Source organism: Neolamprologus brichardi, chromosome 11 (genome assembly GCF_056152115.1).
Source record: "Neolamprologus brichardi isolate AB-2024 chromosome 11, ASM5615211v1, whole genome shotgun sequence".
NCBI classification, from domain to species: Eukaryota; Metazoa; Chordata; class Actinopteri; order Cichliformes; family Cichlidae; genus Neolamprologus; species Neolamprologus brichardi.
The window spans coordinates 27,412,468-27,437,981 of record NC_142114.1 but is presented as its reverse complement, the minus strand read 5'-3'; the positions used below and the strand labels follow the sequence as shown (position 1 = coordinate 27,437,981).

Here is a 25,514-nt window from a genome sequence, read left to right as displayed (position 1 = left end):
TGAATCTGACAGCGTAACCTGGCCAGCGAGCGCACTCCAACTGTGCCAAGCAGGTAGCCTGGCTATAAATCACTTCCCTGCAGAGAGAATTGAAATAAGAGCTGAAGACCACATGCAGCTGAAGATGAAATCATTCCAAAAACACTGAATGTTTAGTTGGAAATTTCACTGTGATTAGTACCACTGATGCCATTCAGTTTAACACTTTCCTGTCTCATTATTAACTTATTTTTATTGTTAACTTTGTGTTTTATTGCTGTTTATTCTGTATTCCTGCTGTTTTTGTGCCATGACACTTTCCATTTTATTTTGTGAATCCCTTTATGTGCGCGTCTTTGGTTGTTTTCTTTCCTTTGTTTTCTGCTCCACCCTAATCGTTTCCTCGTGTATAAATAGTCCTTGATTTTTGTTCGCCAGCTATATGAACCTATTCTGTATACACAGGATGGACGTAGCTAACATGACAACACCCACTGGTTTGTGAAAAGACCGTGTCACGTGTCAGCGTGGCCAGTAGGCCAGTACGGGTTGGACACCATGCCACCTGAGAACAAAATGCAGAATTTTATCAGCTATAATAAGAAGACTTCTACTGAATAAGCATGCCCTGACTGAGCTAATATAAACATTTAAAATAACAATTTGGCATTTTTAATGCATCTTAATCTTGTTTTTGATCTCATTTATTCCCTCTTTTTTCCATTTAATGAAACCGGACTTGGTGATAAAAAATAAGTAAAGAGTTTAAAATTATTTGAGCATTTCATCACTCTGTCTTTGAACATTTAGGCCAGGGGTGTCCAATCCAAGCCTCGATGGCCAGTGTCCTATAGGTTTTAGATGTGTCCTTGATCCAACACAGCTGATGAAAATGGCTAAATTACCTCCTCAAAATGTCTTGAAGTTCTCCAGAGGCCTGGTAATGAACTAATCATTTGATTCAGGTGTGTTGACCCAGAGTGAGATCTAAAACCTGCAGGACACCGGCCCTTGAGGCCTGAAGTTCCCCACCCCTGATTTAAAGCCTCGACTTTGTTGCTATGACCATCACAACGATGATTGGCTGTTGGTACAATTAACATCAAAGTTACTGTAAAAATGTTATTCGTCAGATATTTGCATTAAAATTCTCCAAAAGGGACAAACACAGTAGTGAGATCAACTTCAGTGCCTGCTGCTGGCTTATCTGTCTCCTTGTGTGCCGCATTTAGGTCGTCTTTAAAACATCTCTTTCTGCTAAGATTTGTGTGTAAAAATACTGGGCAACCGATAACTGGACAAGTTATCTGTTGCCCAGTATTTAAAAACCAGATGTCTACAAACTTCTAAAAGTTACTGCGGGCTTGTAAATTTGGCAACAACCATAAATAACTGTGTGGTTATTACTTTTTATAGGCTGAGCAGTCAGTACTTGCTGTAATTCAGTCATAAGCAGATAACCAAGTCGATGAGCTGATTCTTTAACTCTATTGTTCTCTTTGTGTGACACTGTGAATAAGGAAATGTCAAATCTATCAAGGATAGCACTCTTTCTTTAATCACAAGAGCTGAAAATGTCACATCATTATGACTCAAGAGCCATGACAACAGCCTTGCTGGAAAAGAATCCTTTTTATATTGTTGGATCATAATGAGCTGTGTGTTTTGCCTACAGCTTCATCAGGCCTGATGATAATGACATACAGGTTTTGTCCATTAAAAACTAATGAAACAAAGCAGATTTTTCTGTGCCAGTTCAGTTTTTCCAGGTTTTTAAGCTATAAATGTTCTAACCATTCTTGTTTCTGTTACCAGCACCTTACGGCTGTTAATTTCTGCATCAACAAAAAGTGAAAAGTATATTTACCTCAACTAAATACCAGTCATATTTTTAAAAACTATTATTACAGCTGAGGTGGTTCGGGCATCTGACAAGGATGCCTCCTGGGCGCCTCCTTGGGTTGGTGTTTCGGGCATGTCCCACCGGGAGGAGGCCCCGGAGCAGACCCAGGACACGCTGGAGAGATTATATCTCTCGGCTGGCCTGGGAACGCCTTGGTGTTCCCCCGGATAAGCTGTAGTGATGTGCGATACCACTGACTTCCTTTCCGATCCGATACCAAGTAAAATTCAGGGTGGTATCGACGATACTGATCCGATACTGATACTTTGTACAAAAACTTAATGTTTCGTTGTATTTCAAATTATAGCTTCATAATGATTACAGGACATCAGACTACTTGTTCTTATTGCTTAATAATGCAGAATCTTCAGTTTGCCTCAACATACACTCGTCATATTCTGTGATATGATTTACTGTGAGGTGTTTGATGAGGATTAGTGGTGTTGCCACAACACCTCACTGCCTTGCCACATGTATCGCAAACCGTGTCTTGGCTGTTTGTGGAGGTAAAATACGTCCACACATAACTCTGTTTATGTTCAGCCATTGTTGTGAGTGCGCACGCCAAGAGGCTGCGACACATTTATACAGCCGTGTTTTGCACATGACTATAAAAGGCGTAAGAGGAACTAGTTCCTTCCAGTTTCTTTCCACTGTGTTCCTGTTAATGATAAACTACAAATTTACCCCAAATTACTAAAATATCGATATTTTAATATGAGATTCGATTCTAGAACATAAATAACTGGTATCGGAAGAATCGATATTTCAATATCGATCCGCACACCACTAATAAGCTGGAGGAGGTGGCTGAGGAGAGGGAGGTCTGGGCTTCTCTGCTTAGGCTGTTGCCCCCACGACCCGGCCCCGGATAAAGCAGATGGAGATGGATGGATGGATGGATATTATTACAGTCAGATAATCAGAGCAAATTACCATTTTATTTCTCCCCAGTAGTGAGCTGACACACAAAAATCAGCAGCTCAGAGGAATATAACAGTTTGTGTTTCTTTCTATTTGGTGACTTATTGCAGTGTTGCTTAAATTTAATCCCATGCACTTTGCTGTTTTTGTAGCATTTTTTTTCTTGACATTTTTGTGTGTGTGGAAGAGAAAAAAGACGTCCTCGTTGTTAATGCTCCAAACAAAGCTCAGACTGTGCAGCACAAGCCCCGAGGGGCAAGTTCACAGGCAGGGTTTCCTTGTGTTAGCTGGCTTAATACAACCTAAAATCAGAAGTAATGGATATCATAGTTTGTGGTCGTTGCTAACCCAGGCTGTCTGTTCCAGGCTCTGTTTCTGGTCACATGTAGCGACGCACAGTGCGCCCTGTGCTTCAGCTGAGAGGAACACGTCACACTATGAAAAATCCAAAACAATAATAACATCACACAAATAAGGCAAGAAAGCAATATTTATTCATACTTCCCCCCTGAGTGCTGCTGTTCTAAAGCTGCCACGTTAAAAGCTCTGAGACTTTAAACTTGATACATTTGAATATGTTACTCCAGAAGCTCATTTAAGTCTGGCATTGTCCCAAAGTGAAGAGCACCCAGAAAATAAAGTGAAATTAAAGTGAAATCAATTTTCTGCCCCCTGTTCTGTTTGCTGTAGTAAAAGCGTTGTATTGTTATCAGGATGAAGCATAGAAATCTATACAGCACATGCATTTTCTGCACAACTACTCAACACATGTGAATTCCTGCAGCAACCGTTTGTGCTGAAGTCACCAATCTGTGTGTAACATGGCAGACTGGTATCATAGTTGACTCCCATGTGTTTGCTGTGGGACGTTGGCACTAATATGGCTGTGATTGGTTGGGTTGAATCAGAATCAGAAAGACTTTATTTATCCCAAAGGGGCAATTAATTGAAGGCATGTGCATTTAATTGTACTTATACTTTACTCTACTTATATTTCAAACTTCAAACACTGCTGCTACATTTCCCTGTCTTTCTGCACAGGCCAGGGCCCATGCTGCCGCCTAAATTGGCAGCCTACTCCGAATGGGGTCTGGGAAAACAACTGCTGTTCCCTGTTGCAGGTGTCAGCGTGTTAGAGAACATAGCCGACCTGTTGCATAGCTGATCCTTGCCTTGGATTGTGTGTTTTGTTCTTTTTGGAAGTGGGACAGTGAAGTGAACTGTTCTGCTTTTCAGTATCAAGGCAACTGTTTCCCCTTAAAGTCACGTGTTCTCCTGAATGTAGGCCAGGACTAGAACCAGTGTGTTATCTGTGGGTCAGCTGGTTTTCTCATAAGGTAGTGCAGCTGCTAACAATCTATCCCACTCTATATAGGGGCCACTCTTAAAGCATATTAACAGGACGAGTATTAATGAAACACTGGTGCTGATTTTAAACTCAAACAACAGCAGGTTAGGTGTTCAGTATGGGTTACACTGATGATTAGACTAGGTTAATAGAGAGACTTTGTGACATTCAAAACTGGCTTTAGGCTCAAAATACAAGTTGGGTCACCTGCCACTTTATTAGGTACATTTGTTCATCTGCTTATTTACTTAAATATCTGTTAATCTAGTAACGCAGTGCATGTAAACATGCAGGACGAAATTCAGAATGGGGAAGAAAAGTGATTTAAGTGACTTAGAACGTGGCATGACTGATGGTGCCAGATGGGCTGGTCTGAGCATTTCAGAAAGTGCTGAACTGCTGGGATTTTCCCACACAGCCATTACTGGGGTTTACAGAGAATGGTCCGAAATGGAGAAAATATCCAGCGAGCAGCAGTTCTCTGGGTAAAAATGCCTTATTGATGCCAGAGGTCAGAGGAGAATGGCCAGACTGTGTCGAGCTGATAGGAAGGCAATAGAAACTCAAGGAACCACTTTTTATAGTCAAGGTATGCAGAACAGCATCTCTGAATGCACAACATGCTGAATCTTGAGGCAGATGAGCTACAAAAGACCACACCAGGTGCTGCTCCTGTCAGCTAAGAACAGCAAACTGATGCTACAGTTCACACAGATTCATCAAAGTCGGACAATGTAAGACTTTGACCTTTTCCACTGAAACACTCAGAGTTTGGACAATTACCATTAAAGTATGGACCCATCTTGGCACACTTTGGGCTCCTTATTTCTAGCTGAGCGTTCTTTAATGCCATGATGGCTTGGTGACCATGCAGATCCCTTTATGACCACAGTGCACCCATCTTCTGAGCTCAGATCATCAAACAGGTTTCTTGAACATGAATTTAAATCTCTGAGGAATGTCTCCAGCACCTCGTTGCTGAAGAACACCATGAAGAATTGAGGCAGTTCTGCATGTACCTAAGGTGTACCTAACAAAGTGGTTGCTGATCTTGTGGCTTCTGTTACTTTCAATAATTTGGTCTGTTTAAATTTGCCGACTATAAATTGTCATGAACTGGCTGTGTGGAGGCAGATGAGGACCCAAACGCAAAACTCACGGAGACCAAAAGCTGAACTCAAAATCACTGCTTTATTGCAGGCTTCACAAAGAAACAGAACTAAACTGGGAATGCTAACTGAGGACCGAGGGAACACAGAAAGGCACACAGGTTCGGGGAGGAGACATTGACGACGCGACACCGAACTGAGGGAGAATACACAGAGGGTTAACGAGGGAAGTGGGAGCACACGGGACACACAGCTGACACAGATAATCATAAGGAGACATGGCAGGAGTAACACAACTGTCGTGTCCAAATTCATGGGCTGCTTCCTCCTGAGGCCGCATTTGTAGACCAATTACGTCACAGCGACGCGCCGAAGGCTGTCCAAATTCGTAGACTCCTCCGAATGCAGCCGACAAATGCGTCCTCCTTTTCCCCGAATTTGAAGGATGGGTCGGGTGTGTCCTTCGTGGCCTACCATATCCCAGAATTCACAGCGCGGCCCAGCCAAACTCCAGTTTCCAACAATGGCGGCCGCTACTAAGTTTTAAAATTACTCTTACTAATCTTTCTGGGTCACAAAATAAACTTTTAACATATTTCAGGCGAGAAAGTGGCTGTGTAAACATCAAATATCTGCTCGGTTTATCAAGATATCGCATATTTGCAAAAGTGCTTCGACGTTTTCGGAGACGTCTGCCACCCACCAGCTCGATAGCTAGCCGGGAGCTCGAGGGTCACTGATGTGGCCGAGAACGGCACAACTCCCGGCACATCATTTTCACTTCACCGCGGAGTTTCGCTACTCGGGTTAAACGTAATATATAAGTCACTTAGACAACCTAAAAATGTTATTGTTGGGCTTTTTTCAGTGTTTTGTTTTTTCAGTGAGTAAATCGGCTTGGCTGAGATTAAAGTTATTAGATTAGATAAAATAAAACTTTATTAATCCCCGGGTGGGTTCCTCCTTGGTTTTTACACAGCTGACTAAACGTCAAATAGAAAACTGATTAAACAGAAGTATGAGACGGTCGAGAATTTACGCCAGTGTCCTGTTATATTTTAGATAGCAAGGAGCAGACGGCTGAGACGACGCTAATCAGAAGGCTAGACCGTCCAATTTCACAGCCGTTTACTTCCGGCCTACCCGACCTCCTGAGGACCCGGCCCACGTAGACCGCGAAGGCCGGGTCCTCAGGAGGATGCAGCCCATGAATTTGGACATGACAATTACTGACGGGAGACTGTCAAAGTAAAACAGGAAGTACACAGAGGTGCAGAGAGGAGGAGAGAGAGAGACGGGAGAGCACAGGCATAGCGGGCTGGGGAAACATGGAATAAAACATGTAACGGCGGATATGTAAAGCTAGCTCATATTCACGTAATATAACGTATGTGCTTTTATTTTGGTAACTTCCTGTGTGACCGGAAGTGAATGATGTAACGGTAAACAACTTAATGTACAAAAAGACGGAAGAAAACGGTAAACTATTGCTAACGGAGAAAAGGGAGAGAAAACAGGGTTAAATTGTACAAAAACGAATGGTTCTAGCTACAGTCGACAGGGGAACAAGGTTTGTAATGTACATGATTTAAGTTGAGCAATCTGAAATGCATAATATGTATTATATAGTTAATAGAAAACGGTTAGACCAGCGTAATGAGCGGTTAAGATGGTGTTACATGAATAATATGGTAATTGTTTTATTTGTTTGTCTAGCTCTTACGTTGGTTCGTTGTCTGATACACGGCAAGAAATAATAAAGGTCATTCAACAACCATCAGTTCTGGCCTTCTCAGTTCGACTGGATGCTACAAAACACAAGGAGGGGAGACGCACAGGCACACAGGGGGCAAAAGTCACAAGGGGGAAATCAAATAAGGAACAACTTAACAGAGCAACCCAGGAACCGTGGCCTAAATAAAGAACAAAATACAAAAATACATGAAAACTAAGAATGCTGCAAGTAAATAAATAAAACATGTCTTCTGCAATAGTTGGTGTAGAAAGGATCGTTTGGGATACATTAAATTTAATGTTTGGTAAAAATGGAATTATTGGTAATGTATTGTTCAAAATGCAGCCGCAAGGCTCCTGACGGGTACTAGAAAGAGAGAGAATATTACCCCGCTACTCGCATCTCTACATTGGCTACCAGTTAAACATATAATCGATTTTAAGGTTTTATTATTTGTTTTTAAAGCCCTCCATGGTTTGGCTCCAGGTTACATTTCAGATCTTCTTAGCCTGCACTTACCCACAGATGGTTTTATCAGTTCCACGCTCCCAGCTCAAATCTAGAGGTGACAGGGCTTTCTCCATTGCCGCCCCGAGACTCTGGAATAGTCTTCCCCCCTTCATAAAATTCTCTTCATCCTTGGAAGTCTTTAAATCGAAAATCAAGACCTACTTATTTTCCAAGGCTTTCGGATCTCTTTGATATTACATGTCTTACAATTCTTTTTTTTTTTTAATGTTTTCTTTCTATTTTAATTCTTTTATTATATTATCCCTCTGTTCAGCACTTTAGCCGACACTTGATGTCTTTTAAATGTGCTATATAAATAAAGATGACTTGACTTTATTAAAGATAATATTTTATAGAAAGTTTAAAGGTAAGAAAACTGGAGAAACTGGTTGATTACTTATTCCTCATTTTCTTTTTTGACATTGAACAACAAATAAAAACAATCCGTTGCTGGTTTCTCTTCGTCAGCCTGATGAGAAATGAAAATAAATAGATGCCGAGAGCTCAGATAAAAACAAATACCGAAGATGTTGTTTTCCCATTTTCATGCTAATTATAGAGTGTGCAGTGAATTATTAAAAATTCACTTCATGTCACTGTTTGTTGCTCATTATTGAATTCATTGTCTTGAAACAAGCCTTAGATAAGGTTCACTTGGTTTCAATCTGGTCATCAGCTAGAGCAGACTTTCTCTTTTCTGAGTCGCACTCAGACCTAATCTACATTCCAGTGCTCGCTTGGTTGGACGTCCAGCTGTTCGCAGCATTTTCCCCGCTGACAGAGAAGGAGCCAGGCGCTGTTTTCTGCTGATAGCTCTCTTGAACAGCAGATAGAAAAGCTGAGCATCCCACTTACAGATGTTTGTGATCATCGCTCCAGTGAGATTAAATGGAAGCGAGACGGTGGCCAGAGATTCAACTCGCAGAGCAGCGGCCTGGTCCTCAGGCGGCCTGCTGTATTGGTTTTGGAGGGCGAGCAGAGCTTTGGTGAAAAGAAGCTCCCTCGTCTGGGTAGAGAGCCAGTTTTCATGCGTCAGGGAGTTTGGGGCTAGATGTGCTACAAACGAGGGGTGAACGAATGAGCTTATGGGTCTATGGAAAAGTTCACACACTGAACAACCGAGTTTAATATCTAGTGCAAGAGTTATGGTGTTGTCGTGAGTTGCAGTCTCTCCAAAATGTTAAAGCTCTCAGCCCTGCTTTGGCCAGTGATTTTGTTTCTTGGATGGAAGAAAGCCATCGGGGCTTTGAGATGTCAGACCTCATTGGTGTATTTATGGCGTGTGTGCATGCATGCCACGCTGTCGGTGAATTCTGCACGCTCACTTGTTAATGTTTGCCTGCCACGTATATGAGTTTTTATTAAAAGGATTCATTCGTTTTTATCACGCTGTGAAACGTATTTGTCGTGTTTGTTTTGACAGAACCGGATTAATGTCGGCAGAAAAATGTTAATGGCCGGTTACTGTGGCTTTTAAGAACGTCTTAGAGAATAAAGATGGAGAAGTCTTGTCCAAACGGAGAGATTTAGCTCAGTAAGCCACAGCATTGCACTGGCTGACATATTCCTTCATTACCATAAGCACGCACACTCGAGTTTATTTTGACTCATTCCCACATTTGCCGCCCTGCTGCCACTAATGGTTAGAGAGTATGTCTAATTATTCATGGCTGACAATAGTCCCTTAAGGTGTCTACACACAGTAAGACTTCACAATTTTGTTTACTGCGAGTTCTGTGTGGCATAGGTCTAATAAACTTGTACATGTAGGCTGTACAATGATCATTTCTACTGAATGCTAGACTACAATGACGTCATACGAACGTAGCTCCTGCTGCTACAACTCAACTTTTTTTTTTTTTAAACATCCAGTCTGTTCGGTGTTGTTTTGGGCTGTTTGTTCTCAACACCATTACAAATGACATGGGCTCAAAGTGGGCTCTGGCAGGTGGAGGAACCATAAGATCCTGGTAGCGGTTCAGTTTTCAGTGAGGAAAAAAATGAGTCATCTCAAAATAACTACCAAACTTGTGAGCTCCAATTCACCCAGACTCTGAAGTAGTCAGCTGACCTGTGCTGATCACATAGATTGGCTGCTGGCTCCGAGGTTTAGTTCTCTTTGTGGATTTAGCCAAACACATTTCACGATATATAAGCAGATGTTGCATGAGCTATCGTGGCTACTTTCCGATTGGCAAGTGCTTCTTGTGAGCATCGTCAGTTTAAATTCAAACTGACGTCTGCCACCCTTGAACTAACCCGGTATGAGCGACACCAGGCTGTGATGGCTCAGACGGTCGAGCAGGTTGTGCGCTAATTGGACGGTTTGTGGTTTGATCCCTGAGTGTGATTTTTCACAGTGCATAGAACGCATACATATGTGTCTGAACACGGCTTATTCTCACACTGCATGAAATTATTCAGTTTGCTGTGTATGTGTGAAATAACCAGATCATTTTAGCAAAACATATGCAGAGCTGTGCAATATATGCTTGGCGGTACTTACGGAGAGAAAAGTTGCGTGTTAAATTACTTTGTGCTTTTGCTCCTGTGCCCTACCTAGATGCTGAAGTGAGCACAACTTTATTGACAACTGAATGGACACAGATCAGGCATGAGAGGAAATAAACAGATGTGTGTATAGCTTGCAGATGGGACCATGAGATGAATTTACTTTCTGATCTCTATGAGATCACTCAGAAGGACGTCTGGGTGGAAGCACATACAAAAGGAACTCAGTTTATATCGTTAGGTATTAAACTGCCTGATTTGATTTATTTGTTATTAATTCATTAATTGCTCCCTTTAACTCCAGACCGTGATCATTTTTACCCTCATTCACAGTATGATCGCAGCCAACAGCCTTCGATGCTTGTTTCCTGTGGGGGAACACGGCGGGTCTGTGTGCCGCGCTGGAATGGTAGCGCTGTGCAGGATGACTGCTGTGTTTCCTTCGGATTACTCCTCACCCCCTACCCAACCCTGTGGCTTGTCACGTGCTCCATGTTGTAATGTGGACATTTATGTGTTCTCTGTGCAGAGGAGTTTTTTTGTTTCCTGTTCTCATGCTGTCCTCCCATAGGTGCCCAGCATGAGTAGAGGTCTCTTTTTTTCCTCTTGTACTTTCCCATTGTTGTGTACTTTTTCAGTGTTTTCTCTGTAACGCTGCCGATCTCTGACTTGTATTCCCATGTGATGTCTTTGTTGTGTGTGTAAGTTGGGGGGGGGGGGGGGGTCCTATTCCTCTGCGGGGCAACCTGCATATGGCCAATAAAGCATTCATTCAATTCAATTCAATTCAACAGCATCACCAAGATCCTTGCGCATCTCTGGAATAACCAAGAAATAGCAAAGTGTATACTTTGCTTAACACGTCCTAAACTCACCAATGTTTCATTAGCATTTTATCTGGACTACAGTTTCAAAGTTGTAAAGTTTTCCATTTTAAATGACAAGAAATGACTGTGCTTGACTGGCTGGACTTTCCATAACTACATTCAGCTAATTATCAAGATCATGAGCTTTGCTGTATTACTAGTCCAATTAATCATCTGTCAGTCACACCATAGCAGCCTGTTTGGGCAAATTTTTTGCACTGAATTAATAAGTTTCATGTCACTTAAAAATAAATCAAATGTGCTCGCTAACCCTGGAAAAAAACCAACATTATATTTCTGATATTTCAGCAGAATGCAAATGTGCCGGTAGCGTATTTACCCTCAGGATTATAGATATGTGTCTGCAGTAACACTCTATGATACAAATAAGGTGAGCAAACTTTCCTCAGAAACATATTTGGTTTTTGTGGGGATGGTGCTCTGCGGTGAATTTCAATTCTATGTTTTCAGTTTGATTTTTGTATTCTGACTGTGTGTGCATGTGCATTACTGTCGCTCTGTGTATCCAAACCTTGCAAAAACTAAACAATAATAGAGTGAATATCCTTCATTGCACCAGAGTATATATGTGGTGTTTGTTTTTTAGGTACAGTGATTTACTAATTTTTGCTGTCTGTAGATCGTGTGTTCTGAACTTGACTTTTGCTCAGAATAGATTAAAATAAAGCGTAGAATTAGTTTTAAAAAGCCACAAAGTGAAGCTTAGCTCAAAATCCCAACAGATAGGTGATGACATTTATTCCCAACCCACATCAGCTCAAGGCTCAGGTAGAATATTTTTTGTTGGTAAATTTAATTCAAAGCATACTATTTAAGCTGTTTTACCCAGCCTACAGTTGCTGCGGCATCTGCAAGTCACTTTGCAATCCTGCTCATCTTCTTCATGGTGTGTTTGGATCTTCTATGCTCTCCAAGCCTCACACATAGAATTCCACTGCAGCCAGACTGCTTGACACCATTCATCTCGCAAGCATCAGTCAGCTGCAAGATTGAACCAACTTAGCAACGCTGTTGAGTTTGACAACATGAAATTGTTGCATTTCCTACTTTGTTCCTTGAAAACTGTTCGCTGTTTTTCAGGTTTCTCCAACACCATCATAAATAACCTCTTTATGTCCCTGTAAATTTTAATATGTGAACTATACAGCAGTGGCTGTTCTGCCAGAGCCAGAATTACACCTTGAAGTTTAGCATGATCTCCAACTCGAATATCCAATATTCTTGATCTTCAACGAGGGTGGGCGTGTTCTCGACTCATGCGTATAAACTGCAAGTCTCTTTCAGGACCGCGCCCGCTGGCTCTAGCACCACCCGTCTCACCCGCCTGCTTTTTATTAAAAATGAATTAAATGCTCGTGACACGTGCATGTGAGAATCCCATTATGCTCGTATGCGTGTGGAAGGCCTGGAAGGTCTCAGAACATAGCCATAGCAGCACATATAAATTATTGCACATGGAAATAATAATCTTTTCACTTTAGTGGTGTTCTTTAGAAATGTTTGAAAACTGGATGAATATTATTGAAATTACACAGCCGGTTGATCAAATATTGTTAAAAACGATTCAGAACTTGCTGATGTAACTCAATGTTGTAAGCTCATATGAATACCATGACTGTAACACGTGGGATTTTATCCAATGAATCGGTCACGGCCACCAGCATTAACAAATTAGGGCTCTTTTATTTGAAACTGTTCACCTTTTACACATTGACAGTTAACACAGACAAGCCTTTGTGGTCCCTCTGGCCCGAGACATGGTCAGTGACAACGTGTGCTGGATATCGACTGGGATGGCTTATGGTGGATGGAAAGCTTTCTCTCTCTCTCTCTCTCACACACACACACACACACACACACACACACTTATGCAAGAACGGATACAAAAAACACACAGTACAACATATACTAACCATCTAACATAGTCTAACCATCTAATGTAGACATCAACGGAGGAGGGGCTTAAAGTGCATACAGGAACAGAGGAGGGCTTTGCTCACTCTTACAATTTGTAACAACCTTTTAAATTATGAGTGACAACAATCCTCCACCAAAGCAGTGATCTAAGTGCCACGCTGCATCTTTACAGAAAGCATATCCCCACCATATTTTAGCTCAAACGGCGCCTCGCTTCATGAAATAATGACACTGCATAGTTCACGGGGTTAGTCTTATATATTATTGCGGTACAATGTAGGTTCAAGTCCGGGGTCTAGGCATGAGCCGTGGGCAGCAGGATGGCACAGAAAGCATGTAAAGTCCAGTGAGATTAGAGAAATAAATCCAGCATGAGAAAGCACCCGATGCTCTGAATGGAGGTTAATCCACATGAGGAGAGGCGAGAAACAGTACAGGTCCGATGATGACACGATGATGTTCAGTATTCGGGATGCATAGAAGGAGTACGTTTGCCGAAAGCACTCCCGGTCTGGTCTGGGTGACCCGTACGGTCAGTTCCTTGAGCAGAGGCAGAGTAGCTCCAGCTGGGTCGAACGGGTCAATAAGGGGCAAATAGGACTTGTGGATGGGAGGTCCTGACAGGCCCGGGGGCTGGGCGGAGCAGTGCAGCAGGCAGGGTTTGTGTCTGAAAGAGCGCAGGGGTCGGGGTGTGATTAGTGGCGCTGTTCGTGCGGTGCGTGAAAGAGTTGCCGATGGCTGCGGCGGCTGCTGCCACTGCCGCCAGGTGAGCAGGTATGATCTGTGTGGTCAGAGGGTGACACTGGCGCTCCTTCCCCAAAATCAATTTTATCTGGTGGAGACGGGGGAAAAGACAGTTAATACAGCCTTATATGTGCACAGGATAGAAAGAGCGAGGGAACGGTGCAATCATCTCTGCAAAGCTGTCACACAAAGGAAACGTTTACTCTAAACCAGGCAGGATACAATTCCTAGTATGTTACGTTTTCACGGCGATACAAGAATGTAATATTCTTTCATTTTAAAAAAACAAGATGGCTTTTGGTTATTGAATGTGAACTAAAGTTAGAGCAAATAGGTGTCCAGGACAGGAGCATCAATCTAAATTAAACTGCTAAAATCAAGACAAGTTTTGCTGTTTGTAAATTAGACAAACTACCAATCCTGCTCGTTCTGCCTGGACCAACATTTTACAACGTTCAAACATTTTATTCAACTGCTGGATAATTAAAATACGTCCTGCATACCACATCAGAAACTCTTTGTATTTGCTCACTGGACATATTAAATTTACTTTTTCCTGCTTAAGTATGTCTGTTTTTGTTTACAGGTTGGTTGTGAGACCAGAGGCCTTTATTATGAAACAGGATTTTATCTTCTCCAGGTAACTTCAGGGTTAATTTCCTGTAACAGAAGGGGGTTCCAGCCCCAAGTTACATTCCAGATTAGTGATCAATAGATATGAAATCATGACCTATTGACTAATCAGTTCTCCAGAAAATAGCATCAATTCTCAGATCTCTGCATGGATAGTGGATGTTTTTTCCCAGATGAAAAAAAGTACAAATTTATTCCTTGATATTTTTTCCTCTGTTGGCTGGAAACTATTTTATGTTGGATAAGCATGAACGTGATGCTAAAGCCAGACATCTATTTGGACCTTCTGAATTTGCACATTGACTAAAGTCTAATTATATAATGAAATATTCAATATTAATTCATCAGATTCTCCCAGAGTTTAATGATAGAGTTGTGATATTGATAACTTCCACATTCTGCATTAGTGCTGGATTTCTTTTGTGGCTTAGAAGAGGGTAAACGTTATTAAGCTAATAGAGCTCCTCCAGTATCACTGACCGAACTGTTTAAAGGTCTCATACATTCATACAGCAATAGGCTAAATAAACTAAATGTGCAGTGCTTTTCCTCTCACACGCTCACACCGCTGTTCTCTCTACAGCCGCTGTGCTACTTCCAGTCTGTATCCTGTGTTTAAGCTCTTTATATTTTTTCTAATATTCCAGTTTTATCTTCCTTTGTAAAATCCGCTGCTCTGCTGCCAGGAGGCAGAGCTGAAGTGGCTGGAGTCAAAGATGCTAAGATTCTAGTTTGAACGACGAGGAGAGACAGGATTGTCAGAAATGAGAGTATCAGAGGGGCAGCTCAGGTCGAGCGGTTTGGATTTAAAGTTAGAGAGGCAAAGCTGAGATGGTCTGAACAGATACTGAGCAGGGAGAGCGGGTATGTTGGGCAAAGGACATTAATTATGGAGCAAGGAAGGGTCACGGAGCTACAGCGATGGAGAACAAGCAGAGGGGCAGGCGACAAAAAGAGAGGGTGAGACGGAGGCAGATGATGTCTGCAACATACTCAAACTGTAGTAAATAAAATGCATATAAGCAGAAAACTGACAGCATTGCTAAGGCTGTGAGGTGAGGCAAGAGACTTCAATGGGGCATCAAACAGGTGCTGGAAATCAGCTGCTAATTGAAACAGTTTTGGCGTTTGCCACAGCTGAGATGAGAGTGTGTCCAATATTGAGCCGCGTTATCATCAACTCAACTTACTCAACTTACTAACCAGTTCTGCAGAACTAATAATGAGAATAATGCAGTGGCAGTGTTTCGTATAGTCGCGATTATGTCCAAAAATGAGATAACTGCTTTAATAATGTACTCTCACAGTTTTAACAGAGAAGGAAAATGGGGGGACAGGGACACAAACAGTGCCTAACCTCCAAGAAAAGCCTAAAAAAAAGGGTTTAAAGGTCACCAAAGTTATCTGGCTTAATCTTCTGTATCAGTATTCTCATGGCAGCACTTGTCATGGATTATCAATCACTGATTCAGGCACCGAAGCCCTGTGGGATGCATTCTTTACTCTGTGCTCATCAGAGAAGCTCCTCTCCGTTAACTCAGTCAATGATGGGTTTCAGAAAAAGTCATTTCCCCCACACTGGTAACCCCCACGCTTCGTCTCAGCAAACAGTGGGTGTGATGAATGCGCTTTTCTGCTGCCTCTTTTGTAAGATGAAAAGTTGGGCTGTCCTTTATCTTCCCCACTTTGATTCCATATGGCTCGTTATTGCGTGCTGCTAATCGTGTGTCATATGACACTCAAAAATCCTTTAGCAGTTGTCTCAACTCGCCGGGAGTGCGAGAGAGATCGAGTTTCCGACAAAATGCCAGAAAGTTAAACAATGACCTCAAGAAAGTATGTGAAAGTTTTCTTTTCAGTGCATTTCTCTTACTCTGCGGTTTGTCAGCTTGCCTGACTCTAATATGAACTGCTGTGATGCTGAAGACCACAGTCTGGGGCACTCCAAATAAGTTAAAACTGACATTTACAATCAAGTCTAAACAGCGTTCAGCGCGAGCCTGCCTTCCACCTCCAGCACGCTGGCTCAGAAAAGCCTTCAGCCGTGCCATTTTTGTCAATAAAATATCAAGTTTTCAAATTAAATGGCATCGCACACTGTCACAGGTTTTTAATAAAAGCTGGATAAGGGGTGATCCTGTTATGAGAGCTGACATTTTACTGAAACAGGAACCGTCGAGTGGACTGAGCATGCTTAATCAAAAACACTTTAGTAGAGATGCGCAGGATTTTGTGCTGACAAACAAAGAAATTCTGAGTGTTGGTTTGTTTTCTGTTCTTTCCCACAAAAGCAAAGTACGACAACAAGAAGCTGCAGCACCTGCAAGAGGCTAGAAAAGGAGAGAAAGACAAAGGATCTACAAAGTGCTGCTCGTGGGTTGATGAGTCGGTCTTCCAGGAGCCCGTTAGCTGTGAGTCACTTTGCCTGTTGTGTTGATACCGATGGCCTTTATACAAAGCAGGATCAACATACCCTGAGGGGTTAGTTGGAGATTAATGGGGTAGTAAGGTGTGCTGAGCCTAAAGCCGGAGATTTCACGATAACAGCTTTATTTATTTGCCTTTCTAGGTCGCCGTGGTGACCTATGTTAAGCATGTGACATGGTCAAGAGCGGGTTCTGCTCATAGTTTTGTGCCATATGTTTTTATTTTATTTTACAGGGAGCTTGATGGGCTGCCCGTGAGTAACGCTGCTAAATAAAGCCATGCAGTAAAATCCGAGCAGCACAAACTGTCAGGAATTCGCATGCATTCGGTTGGTGATGCAGAAAATTCCCAATCTGCTGCCACGTCTGTTCTATGCTGCTGAAGTCGCAGCCACCGGAGCACAGATTAGAAAAATCAATTAGTCTATTATTTGTTGCAGAGAACATTCAGTCAATAACATTTATTTCGCTTTAATCTTGTGAAAAACTAGATGAAGTGTTTTGACGCCTTTGTCATTGGGCTAAAGGAGCGCGTCACTGTGTAGGTTTCACACCTTTAATATGCAGCTATCATGTATCAGAAATAAACAGCAGCACTGACAGTGGCAAAATGCATATATTAACTTGTGAATTCACAGGATTAACCATTTTCTGCCAGCACGACTCGATTGCCTTCTTTTTATTCATATATTCTTTACCCCTCTCTCTCTCGCTCTCTCTCTCTCTAGATATAGCTATCTAGATAAATCTATATCTCTATATCTAGATATATCTATATCTCTATATATATATATATATATCTAGATATATCTAGATATATCTATATCTCTATATCTAGATATATCTATATCTCTATATATATATATATCTAGATATATCTAGATATATCTATATCTCTATATCTAGATATATCTATATCTCTATATATATATCTAGATATATCTAGATAGATATATAGATATAGATATAGATATATCTAGATAGATATATCTATATCTATATCTCTATATCGAGATAGATATATAGATATAGATATAGATATATCTATATATCTATATCTATATCTCTATATCTATCTAGATATATCTAGATATATATATAGAGATCTAGATATATCTATATCTCTATATATATATCTAGATATATCTAGATAGATATAGAGATATAGATATAGATATATCTAGATAGATATATCTATATCTATATCTCTATATCTAGATAGATATATAGATATATAGATATAGATATAGATATATCTAGATAGATATATAGATATAGATATAGATATATCTAGATAGATATATCTATATCTCTATATCTAGATATATCTATATCTATATCTCTATATCTAGATAGATATATAGATATAGATATATCTATATAGATATATAGATATAGATATATCTAGATAGATATATCTAGATAGATCGATATAGATGTATAGATATAGATATATCTAGATATATAGAGATATATATAGATATAAAGATCTGCATCACTTGTTCCTCTATGACCAAAGCAAGCAACACTTCAGTCCATTTTTACAGAGACTGAAATGACACCTTTTTTAAGGTGGATTAACAAAGCAAGCTGATAACCGCTGTTGTGGTAACCATAATCTCAAACTGGGTTGTTAACACAAAGCTCCGTTGATCAGGGTCACATGTGTCTGAGCTGAGCTTTGATTGCTGCAACCGCTGTTGCTGTGTAAACACCTAAATCGATACAAAAAAAAAATGAATGGCACACAGATATTCCATAAAACACATGTAATACATAAAAGTCTGTTAACGTCAAGGCAGAAACATTCAGTTTGTACAGCTCGACCTGCGTCTGCTCGTAGAAGACTTCCTTAATTTGTATTCCAGTAATTTCAGGTACAGTAAGTGTTATTCACCATTTATCAGCTGTAAGTCTTATCAGTCAGTAACACCACCACAGAGTAGCATTACGAGACAAACATGTAAAGCATGTTAGATCAGTTAGTTACAGTTACTTCTTTTCTGCTCTGACCATTAACCAGAATCAGTTTATACTGAGATTTGTTTGGGTAAAAATGATAAAAGTTCCTCTAACCTGGAGCACAATTGGAGAAAAACTGATATGTTATCACATGATTAGTGTTTTACTGTGAATATAAATTAGAAATCCCCACAAAGAAAAGAATGGCGTACGCTGTAAGTTATATTTCCTAAAATTAGGATCGGCCCAGAAAATTGAAATTGGTGTATCTCTGCTAAAAAAAACCCAGGGCTAAATCTGGCTAAATCCTGCTTTGTAACGCAGCAGTCTGGACCCGTGTTGCTGATAAGATAACCGAGGTGTGCAGTGACTCACCGGCTGCTTGGTCTGGCCTTTCTGTGGTTTGCTGTAGGGGCTATATTTCGGTTTGGCTGGTTTACCTGCTGCTCGGTCTTTATGACGCCGGCTGCTGATGTGCTGGAAATGAGAGACAGATTCAAAACGAGTCACACTTTTAATGTTGTCCTTTTACTGCGGTTATTCCAATATTAAAATGACTATTAAGTCATTTGTTTTTCTGACTTAATCATTAAACCACCTCCAACACAGAGCAGGGTGTCCTCTTCATGCTCTACTGAAAAATATCCACATTCAGTTTCATAACAGTCTGTCTGAGACAGCCTCTTACTGCAGCAATAAAATGTGCAAATGTGGTAAAGTGTTTTGAATGTGTGCACCAATCTGTTAACGTGAATACGGTTTGTACTTGTACAGAAGCAGTCAAATGGAAATAGATTGGGAGGCATCACTGAGATGGAAATGTGCATTTATTTTTTTCTTCTTAACTCTGTAAAGTCTGAACAATGAAATAGTTTCCAGAAAATTCACATTTTTAAAAACTGGTGTGTTTATTGAACCTCTGGACAAATGTAAAAATCTAAAAACTGAATATGAATTTGCATATATGCATTTTAATCTGTGTCATTTTGCTATTCATTGCTCAAACAAAAGGTTTTAAATCACACAAATGAGATAAACAAAAATCACGTTTAAACGTTTCTGATGTGTGCTCAGAGTCGAGCAGACATTTGAAGGTTTCTTTACACCTAAACAAACCAGACAACGCGCACACAGTGCAGATTCAGAATAGGCACACAGTTGCAAATCATACTGCTACACTAATACCCCCATAAACGGGCCACTGCACAGAAAAACCAGAAAAATCGAGCTCTTTTCATCATCGTCACCTCTGTTTTTTTCACATCCTTTTCATGAACTGAGGAGTGAACACGGGGAACAGAAAAGGAGGTACAATAACCAAAAATATACCTCTTGACTCATGGCAAAAGATCTTACAGCTTTATGGTTTTCACACCTGTAGTGAAAATGTCTGCAAGTTACACTGCAGAGCTTTTTACTAAATGCCACAGTATATCCCATTAAATACAATTCATTTTGAAACGCTCGGAGCATCGGGCCAGATCTGAATAAACCAATAAAATAGAAGACAGAGAATTACAGTCTGACCTAAAGCCAGCATATTCAGAGTGGGTACATGCTGACAACAAAAGGAAAATTTCTGGCTGTGTCTAAATTTCACAAGTCCTTGCAGTGGGCTTAACAATCACACTTTTCTTCTGCTTTCAGCTCTAACTAAAATGTGTCATGCTGGATTCTTTTCACAGAGAATTGCTGCTGTTCAGAAGTACTCAGCAAAAGTCCTCGCATGAAAAATTCATACGAATCCCGTCTGTCTTCAGGGAGAAAACTCGAGGTTAGCTCAGACTAAACAGAGTGGTCTTCAGCTACTGTAGAAGACGTTCCCCCCACATGACAGGATGATCAGCACTACAAGAAAAGAAGATTTGCACAGTGTCCGCACGAAGCTATTTCAGTCACAGTTGCATCTTTGTCACCTCTTATCGTACCTCACTTAATCTAAAATTAAAACAGGAAACTCCTTGACTGCACACTTTAACCAGCTTTTTTTTTTTAAGGATTTCTGCATTCATAAAGACCTCAGACAGATATCCAACAGGAATAAAGGGAAAACTCATTACTAGTTGCTCTTTAAATCCAGTCAGACTTTAAATAAGTTGGTTTTCAAAGAGGAACAAAATACCATTTTTCAGATTCAGACATTCAAACATCACTAAAGAATCTAAAATAATCCTCAACTGAAAGAAACATCCATAAGCGGCAGGTTCATATCTCGAGGCGAGGATGAATTCGCTCTCCCAGCAGCTGCAGGTAAATGCAAGTTTTATAGTAATACGTTTAAAATAATAATGTAGTGTACTGTGCTTTCCTGCCTTCTCAGATGGCACTGAAAAACAGACACTCACACCTGTGGCCAAGTTAAAGATCACCAATTAACCAAACAAGGACTTATTTAATATGTTCAGGTTTAAGATTGGTAGATGGCAGGACTGCATTTCACACCAAGACATCCTGAAACAGCCAAGCACATTCTGCTTGTTGAACCAACGCTGCCTGCGTTGGTTGGGGTATGTTTGTCACATGGAGGATAAGAGGCTAGCTAGCTAGCTCAGAGCACCAGAAAAGTCAGTCATCCCACACTATGTTTCAAGAAGGACAAAGGAAAAGCTCTTGTGCTGCCTGGTGATCTGTGGAGAGGTCAGGTCACTGCAGAGAGGACGCGCCCATGGCAACCACCGAAACCAGGACCTCCCAATTGATTTGCACCAACTGTAACACAGACTTCATGCGTCAGCCTGCAGTTTCTCCCTCTCATACTGTGTTTATGAGATGTGTTTGTACTGTGTTTGTTTCCCGTCCTTGGTATTGATGTCTCCTTTGGTTAGTTCCTGTTTTCCTTCATGTCCTGCGTCACTTTTGCTTCCTTTCTGTCTTCCCCTGATTCCCTGACTGTTTTGTCCTGTTGTTAATTGTGTTCACCTGTTTTCCTCTCCCTCCTGTTTCTCATAAGTAATCAGTCTGCTGTGTGTGTATGTAAAGCCTTGTTTCCTTTTGTCCTTGTCGAGCTGTCTGCGAATGCTTCTCCATGCTACCTTGCTTATTATTTATAATCTGAGTTCTTGTGTTAATCTTCCAGGATTTTCTGCTCTTCTGTTGTGTCTTTGACCTTTATTCGGCTGAAAGTAGTTTGTTTTTTGTTTGCGTTATCTGCATTCTGTGTTTCAGATCTTCAACAGTCCATACGACACTGTAGGCACAAACTACGCACAACAAACTGATGAGGAGAGTCAAACCACTGACATTAACCACAATACCACTGTGGTACCCTTAGTGAAAGGCAGTCATAGAAAAATTGCCCTTACAAGTTCTAATGTTTGTGTCAGTTTTCCAGTCTAGCCATCCTCCTTTCCCCTAAACTGTGAAATGACTCATTTGGATACACATTTATTCAATCAAACATATTGTTTTTACTTTAACTTATTATATATCCTCCCCCAGTCTGATCTAATAAAGTCACAATGGCATCAAACAAAGTGCTAAACCTCCTCCAAACAGACCTTTTTTTTTTTAATAATAGCAATGTAAATATGAAGCTAAGTTTCATTTAGCTTTTATATGTCATGCACTGGGTTTTATTTCCATTTCCAAATGTAGGGAATGTGGTTGACAGATATGGAAATAAAATCAATCCTTTCACAAATTAGAATATTTCTAGACGGCTCCTTCAAAAGCCAAACGATTCACTGAATAATAAAAAAAGACGTGGATGATGACTTTCAATTTTCTTTGATATTTATACTGCATGATGAACATGAATAAAATGCCATATTATTACAAACATTTTGATTTTATGTCAGTCTAATCCGTATGCTTTGCTTGTTTAATAAGATCTTGTGATCAATTTTACACAGAAATCCATTTTCCAGTTTACTGCTGAGCGAGTGTCTGGGGCTCCGTTTATATCTCTCACCTGTTTTAGCTGAGTCTCTGAGTTGACGTGCACGTCACATGTCTCACAGTAAAACGTTTTGTTCTGCAGGCCTGTGGATGATTTGGAGGATGTAGCCAGTTTGCTTTTGACTCCTGCTCGAGGAAAAGACTTGATGGATCCCACGCCGCTCCTGGCCTCGAGCATCGTCTTGTGCTTCGTACCTGCAGGTTCAAACAGGAAGCAGTTTGGTCAGTACATGAATCTGACTCAACAGAGGCCACCTGAGGGAAAGGGGTCAACTTTTATATTATCCTTATGTCACAGATCAAAGTAAGTGAACAGTCCTGTTAAACTCACTGAAAGTTGACCTTTTGACCAAATACTTCTCAGGGCTAGAGAGTAAGGGCCCGGTTGTACGTCACTGGAACGATACCTCCCCGAGCACTTAGCTACTGGTTCAACCAAAAACTCTTCTGAACTTGTTTCAGTTTCACTCAAACAGAAGCTCAAGTCACCAACACAGATGTCACTAATATGGGGCACTTATGCAGTAAATTAGCACGTTAAGCTGTTCATTATTCAGCAGGAAATCACTACATTTCAAATTGAAAGGATTTTTGGCCAAACTTCAGGCAAATGATGCAACTGCTATTTGAAAGCCATTTGTTTAATCCAGATATATTTAGGTCAAGCTCTTGTAGCTCCATGGTGTAATCCAACAGGTTGAAGAGCTAAAAGAAGGAGATCCAAGTTTATGCATAACTGTCACTGCCAATTGAACTCAAGCACTGAACCCAAAGACGGACTTTTCCTTAATCAAAAGCAAACGGAATATTTTAGCTTTTACAACTGCTTAGAAATACTGTTGACAACAATGGGCTGCAAAGCTGGTCGAATGTTTATGAGACGACCAAATACTCTGTAATGAAGAAGCTTGATTTGTGTGAATTCGTGTAGAGCTTTGTGGTCACTTGCGAAATCCAGCTGCCTGATGAGTAGAGGTGGGAATCACCATACAACTCACCATACGATATTATCACGATACTTAACGCACGATACGATATTATTGCAATTTTTTAAAATATTTTGCGATATTCAGATTCTGTACATAAAGGTAAACTTTATCAATATTCATTTTATCTAATAACAAAGTCTCACACTCAGTCTTTCTCTCATTTCAGTTTTATTGTTGACAAACTGAACGGTTTGTATTACAGTCTAGTCCAACTTAACTGAATCAACCATCTGGTACAATTATAGCTATTCTGAACTATGCAGTTTATGAAAACTATGCAGCCCCTTCAGCAACTGAAGAATTTGAAAGTAAATTAAAACAAAATATAATTTTACATTAAATAAAAACGTTTTAAACTTAATTAAAATAAAACATGTCTTAAATTAAAATAAGTAAACTGTCATGTTTATTGCTGCCAAAAAAAAAAGTTAAACACATTTGGACAGTGAAGGAATGTCAGGATTCTTGCTCAGAAAAAGGATCAACATGCTCTGAAGTCAGAGCACAAAAACCTTTTTTGTAACAAAATATCGATTTCTGCTGTCCCTGTATCGATACATTATTAGCAAACAAAATATCACGATACTACACAGTATCGATTTTTTCTCCCACCCCTACTGATGAGTATTTCAGTAAGTGTTCGGTGTTTTTCATGGTGGACAAACTGTTTAGAAATCTTTATTTGACTGTTTTATGTTGTTGAAACTTTAATGAAAAAGTCAATGTTTCAAACACAAAGATATCGCAGGCAGAAGCAGAGGAACAACCTCAGACTGAAAGCAAAGATGACTCAGTGTACTGTCATTTCCCTGTGTTGTTTGTGTGTGAATGCAGTATGAGAAACACGTTTGAAACAATGACTGCTTTGTTTTCAGAAGCAAGGATGTCTCACAATACCTGATTAAAGTTTGATAAAAGGTTCCTATGGAAACTACCGAAGGATAATTGAAGAATTGTGTTTTTTCAATGATTGCTGAAGACAGCGGAGGTAACTCTACAATAACGACAAACAAACGCTTGAACACTGGAGGAACCCAGCAGATAACAACCTTCCCCACAAAAAGCACTGACTCACTGAAAAAATAATTTCAACACAGATGCTGTCATGGAAATTGCACAACATGGAATGAAACAATCATGCAGAGTCCGTGTTCACTGAGAAAAACACAACCAGCAGGTAAACACGTCATTCGTACAGCAGAGCCAACCTTACTTTTGTTGTTTTGTTTCATGTTTGGGGAAAAAAATTTGCGGCAAATCTTGGCACACGTCTCTCACCGCTATTGTGAGCCTCCAGCTGTGACGCCGAGTTGACTGCCACTTTGCAGAGGGAGCAGTAGAGAAGCCGACGAGCTTTCTCCTCCTCCGTTTCTGCGTCCGTCTCCGCTTCGGGTTCGGCGTCGGGCTCCGGGAGGTCGGGTTCCGACGGGGAATTTAGCTTCAAGTGCCCCTCATCTCCCCCAGCGGCTGAGGTAGTCTCCGGGGCTGCGGCCGCCGTGCTGCTCGGCACTGTCAGCGAGGCCGCAGGTGCTGGCGTCGGCGTGGTAGGGGTCGCCAAGGATGCCAGGGGTTGTGCTGTTCTGAGCACGGGGGAAAGCGCTAGGGGCGCTGTTCCAGGGAGGCCATCTGTAGGGAGAAATAAATGTCTTTGATTTGAATCATATTGCTCCATCCATCATTCACGGACAGAAATGTTTTATTCATGTGGTGTTCACCCAACAGGTGGCTTAATGTGTTTTTATTGAGACTTCACAGGATCATTTCTATTTTATTTGTTTGCTTTATTAAAGAACACAACATGAAATATTGATCTAAAGTAAAAGAGGTACTGCTGTACCCTGCTATGCAGCCCATGCCTGCAGTGCTGCCCTACTTTTTTGCCTCTGTCTCTCTCTCTTCTCCTTTTCTATGTTCACGAGCTTTGTTTCTTTTCTCTATCCTCTTGCGTGCCGTGTCCAGCCAGAAATCAGTCTCAGCGTGCCATCCTCAAGGATAACACCCTTTGCAGAATATACACAAACTATGGATACATTGTTAGAG

General features: G+C 40.8%; 1 protein-coding gene across 1 annotated transcript in view; it reads right to left on the bottom strand.

Moving 5' to 3' along the window:
* Window positions 1-12,569: 12,569 nt before the first annotated feature.
* The window catches only part of znf385d (zinc finger protein 385D), a 98,715-nt gene continuing 85,770 nt past the window's right edge, over window positions 12,570-25,514 (bottom strand). The window contains exons 5-8 of the mRNA XM_087848462.1: window positions 24,753-25,100; window positions 22,499-22,680; window positions 18,964-19,065; window positions 12,570-13,655 (exon numbers count right to left, since the gene is read on the bottom strand). Of these exons, the coding sequence (XP_087704588.1) occupies window positions 13,404-13,655; window positions 18,964-19,065; window positions 22,499-22,680; window positions 24,753-25,100 (884 nt within the window). The 3' untranslated portion in view covers window positions 12,570-13,403. The remainder of the gene's footprint in view (window positions 13,656-18,963; window positions 19,066-22,498; window positions 22,681-24,752; window positions 25,101-25,514) is intronic.